This window comes from Armigeres subalbatus, unplaced genomic scaffold (assembly GCF_024139115.2).
Source record: "Armigeres subalbatus isolate Guangzhou_Male unplaced genomic scaffold, GZ_Asu_2 Contig1882, whole genome shotgun sequence".
NCBI classification, from domain to species: domain Eukaryota; kingdom Metazoa; phylum Arthropoda; class Insecta; order Diptera; family Culicidae; genus Armigeres; species Armigeres subalbatus.
Window position 1 is genome coordinate 1 of NW_026942708.1, and position 8,200 is coordinate 8,200.

An 8,200-nucleotide genomic window follows, 5' to 3' on the forward strand; every position below is an offset into this window, starting at 1 on the left:
ATCCGAAACATGTTGGATACCAAGCTGTCAAATCGTATGGATTTTCCTTCTTTGACATTTAGCTCCCCTATCCTCGCCAGCGACAGCGACAATCTCCATATGGTAACCAAAATATCTTTTGGTCTAGCATACGGACTGTGAGAAAAATCCAACCCCGCTAAACGCCCATTTCGCTTTTCTATTGAATTGATAATATCTACTTCAAATGGTTGATCTAGAATTTAGTGTCAAACCAGAAAATGAAATATAATTGGAACGAACTTACAGTTTTGGCTGTTAATGCATCCATATTCCCGTCTCTTGCTTACGTTCCTAAGCCATCAATAGAGGAACGAGCAATCAGCAATAGTACTTTATCCAAACTGGTAAAGAACTTGAAGTTTTAGCCCTACGGAAAGAACTATTTCCACAACATAATGGAAAACATGAATGACACCAACACACCAAATCACTCCACTTAGTCACAATTTACATTAATATACTTGTAAAAAAATATCCTAAGTTTGGACGGTAATGAAAACAAAGAACGAAATTGAAAAACTTGACAGTAAAATTATGTTTGCATCCGCTCACAAGCAATGCTTACTCGGATCTCCTGAGATCGAGCAGTTGAAGTTGGAAATTTCCAACATGTTTTATATATCGAAATAAAACAGGATCCGCGTGTTAAAACAGTAACTTTATTTTCTGATCTTAACTCTAGAACGAACTGTGTGAGAATGACGAAACTACCGGTTACATACATAAGGTGATTGTTACAGTGTTGGCAACATATCAGAATAAAATGCAACATCATCCTCACTTTAAAAAAAATTATTCAAATTTGACATCATAATCTTTGAGCCTATCTGGCAGTCGAATTTGTCTTCTGGGTCTTGCATCAATAGTAGATGATACGTTGGCTTCCATCCGCTTCAAAGGTGGCTGAGGTACACGAGTGCTAACAGTAGGCGATGTACACCTACGCGGTGAAGTGAGCGTCGAATCTGCTGGTACTTCAATCAAAGCAGTCGAAGAGTTTGCGATTTTCTCATTTTGACAGTTCCCATTTTTTATTTCCTCAGAGCGCACAATCGGTGGAGAATTAGCTCGTATTACAACAGGTGCATAGTGTACAGGCTGCGTATCTGGTTCATTACGTGGTTTCAAATGAACTAGACTCCTCCGATAGTTTACACCATTGACGTTTACCCGATAGGACCGGTCATTAAGACGATCGACGATATTTCCAGCAGTCCACAGCTTAGATGTCTCCGGATGCAGTTGAACATATACAGGGCAACCAATTTGCAGTTCTGGAAGCCGACGTGTACTTTTATCGTAAATATGTTTGTAGTACTTACGATTTTTTTCTATTGCAGACGGTACATTCTCGACTATTCGTGGAACTAAATTTGCTGCTGTCGTTGGTACTCCAGAACGCGTCGAACGCGAGAACAAACGAGAAGCGGGACTAGATCCTATTTTGTCCGGTATATTGCGCCAGTGTAGGAGCGCATACCAGAAATCAGTACCTGCCTCCTCCACCTTCTTGATCATTCTTTTCGAAATCTTCACAGCAGCTTCAGATTTTTCATTGGCTTGCTGATGATAAGGTGCTGATAAAACCATTTCAAAATCCCGTTTTTGCGAAAACTTCACCATTTTCACTTTTGCAAAATTTGATGCATTATCGATGATCACTCTTTGAGGCTTTCCGTGACGAGCAAAATTGATTCTACACACATCGATGACAGTCTCAGGCGTTAAGTTCCGCAATTCGTCCACTTCAAAAAAATCTGAATAGTGGTCCACCGTGACTAAAAACTTACGCGATGAACCACGGTAATCAGCCTGGAACACATCCATTGAAATCAGTTGAAAAGGGTAAATTGGAATGCAGTGGCTCATCATGGGTGGATTTGGCTGCGACGCTGCGTATTTTGCACATATTGGGCATTGTTTAATAACGTCGGTGATCTGCGAAGACATTCCTGGCCAGAACAAATTGGCTCTGGCCAACTTTAATGTAGAGTCAATCCCATTATGGCTCACGTGGCAGCTATCTACCAGCTTTCGACGAAGAGTGCGGAACGATGATACGATCTCCGCGGAATACCAAACCATCTTGCGTAGAAATTTCATTGCGATAATTGTAATATATTTTAACTGTATCAGGTACTTGGTTGGGTGTTGAAGGCCAACCTTGCTGCGTATAACTAACAATTAGTTGCAATGAGTGATCCTTTGAGGTTTCTTCTTTAATTTCTTCCAGCCGGCTATCCGACACGCACAAAAACTTGCTAAGCTGAAGATCCTCAACTTCCTTCAAAACACTGAAGATGTTCAACTTTTTGAACTTGTCACCAGGAAGCTTCTCGTCCAGTGGGGCTCGGGACAGAGCATCCGCTACTACGTTGTCTTTTCCTGTTACAAAATCAATACGCAATCGATACCTTTGCAAATTTAGAAGCATGTGCTGAAGTCGACGTGGTGCTGATAGAAGTGGCTTTTGAAACAGACTAACAAGTGGTTTGTGATCTGTTTTGACAATGGTCTTCTGGTTTCCAACAATGAGCTGGTCAAATCGAACGCATGCGAAGAGAATCGCTAATAACTCCTTCTCTATTTGAGCGTAATTGCGTTCGGTCGGCGTTAGTGTTCTCGAAGCGTATCCAATAATGCCATCCGGTTGAAAGACAACGACGCCCAATTCGAAACAGCTAGCATCGCACTCGATTATCAAAGGTTGATTGGCATTGTAGTATCGAAGTGTACCTGTGTCAGCTACTAATCTCTTTACTTGGTTGAATTCCTCTTCTTCGACTGAAGACCACTGCCAAGGCGTTGTTTCTGCTATCAGATTCCGAAGATTTGCCAAATTAGCACTGAGACTTTTTAGAAAACGGCTGAGGTAATTCACCATTCCAACAAAACGGTGTACTTCTTTTCGATTGGTTGGTGTTGGAAAACCACGGATTGTTGCTACTTTGCTTTCGTCGGGTTGTATGCCTTGATCAGTTAAAACATGGCCATAGAATTTAACAGACGTTTGACACAGTTTCAACTTTGACCTATTTAACTTCACGTTGTGCTGTTTTAGCCGAATCAAAAGCTGTTCCAAACATCGATTATGATCTTGTAATGCTTCTTCTATGTTGTCACCAACTCCAAAGATCAATACATCATCGGCAATACACTCGACACCCTTGAGTCCTTCGATGACCTCTTGCAAACGCATTTGGAAAATTTCTGACGCCGGTGCTATTCCGAATGGTAAACGGGTCCAGCGATAACGACCGAAAGGCGTCCAAAATGTCGTAAGTTTGCTGCTGGACTCGTCTAGAACAACGTGCCAAAACCCTTTCTTGGCATCGACGGTCGAGAAGACCTTAGCACGTCCTAGCTCAGGGAGAATTTCGTCTAGGATGATAAACTGGAGATTTGGCCTCTTCAACGCCTTGTTAAGGGGATTGGATCTAAACATATTCTTATTGCTTGTGATTCCGGACCACCACGCTGAACGATAACTATGTTGCTTACCCATTCTGTATGCTTGGCTTCCTTGACAATCAATCCTTCTTTCTCCAATGCTTCCAATTCCTTTCTTAGCTTTTCTCGCATTGCGATAGGCACTCTACGAGGAGGTTGAATCGACGGTGTGACAGATTGGTCGACTTCAAGAGAAACAGTCCCTGGGAATTTTCCGTAACCGACGAAAATTTCATCATGGCATTCCAATATCTGTTGTGCTTTGACTCGATAAACGTTTAGAAGCTTTTGCGAAGACTCTGATGACTTAGATGGTTCGAAAGATACAGTCTTGCAGAATTTCACAAAACCTAAGATCCGGGACACTTTAGCTGAGAGTAGCGGGCAATGGTCGCCATCTACCACTTGAAGCACAAGCAAGTATTTTTGACCTTTCCTCCGGCACGGAATCTTCACTTCTCCTAGTACCTCTATCGGATTACCCCCAAAGCTTTGTAGACGAAGTTTTGACGAATGCATGTTGGGATTCACTTTATCACATAGCTTAGCTAAACATCTATACCCAATCAAACTGGTATTAGCCCCTGTGTCCAATTCACACTTCACAGATTTCCATTCATTGGAGAACTTCAAGTCCAACTTTGCTAATACATTTCCTCCCTTGTCTGTGTTGTCAAAGATCTTCCCTATTTCGTATTCACTTTCACTTTCTTCGGACGATGCATCGTTGTGTGATGACGATTCTTCGGAATCACTTTTATCCTTAATTTCTTTTACTCGCCGTGATAGCTTTCTTGAAAACTGTTTGCGGCCTTGTTTGCAAACCTTTTCGAAATGATTCTTTCCCTTGCAACGGTGGCATCGCTTTCCGAGCGCTGGACATGAACCCTTTGAAAACTCATGATGGTCGCCACAAAACTTGCAAAAGGGATCTTTCTGCTTCTTCTTGATAACCTTCTTAATATCGGATCCTACAGCAATCGACAGTTCTACAGATCGTTTCGCTGCAATTTCCTCCGCTCGACACATATCAACTGCTTTTGTCAGATCTATGTCAGTGATAGTAAGCATCTTTGTTCGGAGGTGCGGGCACTTGTTTGCAGTTACAATTTTATATGTAACTAACTCCGTTTCCAACGTTCCCAATTTAGCAGTTTTGGCCAGTATTTTCAAACGAGTGGCATATTCGTCGATTGTTTCTCCAGAAGATTGGGACGCAGAGAAGAAATCTAAGCGGTCGACGATGATGTTTCTTTTTGTTGTAACCTTATCCTTAATAGCCTTCAGTGCCAGCTCAACTGTAGTTTGGTCGTTTGTCGTCAACTCAAAGTTGAAATACTTCTTGCGTGCTGGCTCGCCAATTACCGACAGAAGGAAACTTACCTTCTGGGAATTGTCCACACCTGGCCATCGGTCCATTCCGACAGCTTTACAGTAGTCTTTCCAGCTTTTTACAAAAAATTCAAAATTTTGCTCCATGTCACCCTCCAGCAACAATGGCGACGGCTGAGGTACGGCGACGTTTGCTCCAAGCGATTGCAATGGAGCTGCTCTGTTCTGAGAAGTGCTCAACTCACTGAATAAATGTGTGAGCATCTTCGTCTGGTAGTCCAGAAATTTCTGGAACTGTTCTGGATCCATTTCGATGAGAATCCGGAAACTTCGATTTCACTTCACGATCGAAGAAAAAACAATATGGCCGCCGACGATACGCGACTTTTCCCGACACGATATTTTTGCTCGCGTTAAAAAACACTTCCTCACACTTTACCGTGATATCACCGATGACAACGAAAAACCATATTTAGAAGTCCACGACAACTTCTGACACCATGTTTTATATATCGAAATAAAACAGGATCCGCGTGTTAAAACAGTAACTTTATTCTCTGATCTTAACTCTAGAACGAACTGTGTGAGAATGACGAAACTACCGGTTACATACATAAGGTGATTGTTACAGTGTTGGCAACATATCAGAATAAAATGCAACACAACATAAACAATGTTTTGGCAAAGATGACAACGTCTGGTTCCAGTAATTATACTCCACTTGAGAATGATATCGTGCTGCCTAATGGAACGTTCACACGGTCAAGCAGTTTGACTAACATTGACTCCACCTCTCGTTTATTCAAACATCCATCAAGTTTTACCAACAGCGGCACGAACAATCAATTTATTCGACCAATAATATCACACATGAACGACCGAAGCGCCAACTTGAGCACCAACCCAGAGATGCCAGATTTGAAGACATGTCTTCAATTTGAAGACATTCGAATCTCTGTGAAGACATTTATTTCGTGAAGACATTTCAAAAGACGAAGACTTTTCAAAATATTTGAAGACTTTTCTACTTATTTGAAGATACTTGTAAAACTTCTATATATAAATTATATGAATATTACAAAAGCTTAGAATCTCAAACATGAAAATACATTCACATTAGCCGGTTGATAACTGCAACGCATTTTACGCACTTAACTTTGAGTTATGCGCTAATTGAAAAAAATCCCAATGGCAGCTTTCGATTGAATTTTCCTTAGTGGCAGCGGCGGTTTTGACGTGTCTATAAAAAGGTATTTCGATCATTACATCGGAACGCAATGACCGATCTAATTTATGGCAAAAATAGACTGAATTGATTTAATTTACTTGATTTAATCTATTCAATCGTAAAACTAGAACCAGTATTTTTTCTAAATTACTTTTGAATTCATCTGATCTTTTCGGCTTTTTCATGTGACATTTTCTGAATTCATTCCTCTGAATATCCGTCGGGAATCTCTTTGAGTTTCTCGTGAATTTTTAAAAGAATTTTCAGAGTAAATTTATAAGAATTTTTCGTGTAAAATAAGGAGAATTTGCGATGAAAATGTTGAGGAATTTCTTGTCTAGATTCAAGAGAATTTGAATTGAAAATTCAGTAAAAATTATCGTGGAAATTTATTTTCACGATATTTAAAATTTCCGTAAAGAATAAATAAAGGAAATCCTTTAAAATTGAAACGGGAAATTCTTTTCAATTTCCACAAGTTCTTCTGAACTCCCACAATTAATCCCTTCTAATTTCCACTTCAAACTTGTCTCAAATTATTGTCGGCAATTAACTTTGATTGTACTGAACCCGATTGGCGATCTCTTTCCTCGCTTGTGTGGTCGGGATGGGATCTGAAGACCAAACTGGTACGATCACACAACCCTACTTCATCTAACGCATCTTACTCGGTTGGCATTGTACAAAACAATACGTGTGAAAGATTTGATTTAAAATAGATTGCTAGAGTTTTGTTATGTGGCTGACGCTGGAAATTTGTTTTCATCAGTACCCTTCAGAGCTGCGGAGGACGATGGAGGTCCTTCGTAGCTTAGTAGGGAAAGCACCTGTCAAGCGTACTGGTTTCGTGAGATCAAACCCCACCGAAGGAAGTGATTAACCTCCAATACACTTTTCGAACTAAATCTTTCACATGTTGTGCAATTGTACAAATCGAGTTTCAGACATAGTAAGTGTTCTGGTGTGTAGTATTCGGAGTGTTGTGTATGTTCGACAATACAAGTACAAGATTTTACGGTAAATTGGGGCTTCCGAATCATAACACTCTTATAGGAACAGATAAGGTAATAAAGGAAATTACGAATAATTTCCAAAAGGTTTAACATTAACTCCGAATACTAAGACTGGAGCGAGCAGGTCTCCGAGTCTGGAATGAAAAAAAAATGCCAGAGCGAGCAGGTCTCCGAGGTTAAAAAAAAACAGAAGGGTTATGTACAAGACACAACCGCCCAACGTAAACTACGTAAGGCAGTTTTGTTCATTGAGGATTGTAGTGCCATCATGCATGAATATTTTTAGAAAATTCATTTGATTACTTATGTCACTGGTTTCGAACAAAACTAGCGTATCTTAAGATATGAAAATCGTTGGATACGACAATTGTTTGAAAAATTTACTATGAAAACTCAAATTTATTCTTTAGTGGCAATGATGCCTTTCTTGGATCCGAATTGCCTACATTTGGGTTTTGAAGCATTTGATGAAATATTTCAATAGAAGAAGCTCTAGTGGAGCATCCTCTTTTCCGTTTGCAACATTTATTATTCAGTAACATTCCAATCATAGGCTTATCTTTTTTTTCGTGCATCACTAGAAATCATAAAATTTCAATCATGTACCAACACCCAATTAATTTGGTTGTGATGCGCGCGAGTAGTAAACGTTGCGGGCAATTCAAACCATGCGTGAGTCAAATCCCATCAGAATCATGGCCCAGAGATTTGTCCATGATTCGAATCGCAACTTGCATCAGTGCATGATATTTACGTGTTCTTCACTGTTTTTCGTCTAAAACAATGGCTAATAATTGCATATATAAACAAAACATACGCCTCGATTGCGTGTTGACGCTTTCTAGAACGAAATCATTTTTCGGTGAGTGAGCGAAGCGATGCGATTCTGGTCTAGAAACTCAAGCGCTATGCTTCCCCTACAGAATCGCAGGCGAGTTAGCTTGTGCATTAGAGTGGGGCGTCATGGTCATTTTTTCAAATCAATGGTTTTTCGAAGCCATTTTGGGTCCTGAACAACTGTGCAGAATTTGGGACCGATTAATTGCTTCCTCGCTTTCCGCATCGCGTTTGAAGTTTGTATGGAAATTAGTATGGGAGAACGTATATTTTTGCATTTCTACTACTAGAGATTTCAGTTCATCGTAAATCGAGTTGC

At 40.3% G+C, this 8,200-nt stretch overlaps 1 protein-coding gene across 1 annotated transcript; it reads right to left on the bottom strand.

The window, feature by feature from the left end:
- Nucleotides 1-1,343: 1,343 nt before the first annotated feature.
- LOC134203485 (uncharacterized) lies at nucleotides 1,344-5,112 on the bottom strand (the record flags this gene model as incomplete). The annotated part of the gene is made up of 3 exons (XM_062678356.1): nucleotides 3,523-5,112; nucleotides 2,162-3,439; nucleotides 1,344-1,833 (listed from the first exon to the last, which is right to left on the bottom strand). Coding segments are annotated over exons 1-3 (3,358 nt in total), but the record flags the coding sequence as incomplete, so codon positions are not given.
- Nucleotides 5,113-8,200: the final 3,088 nt, after the last annotated feature.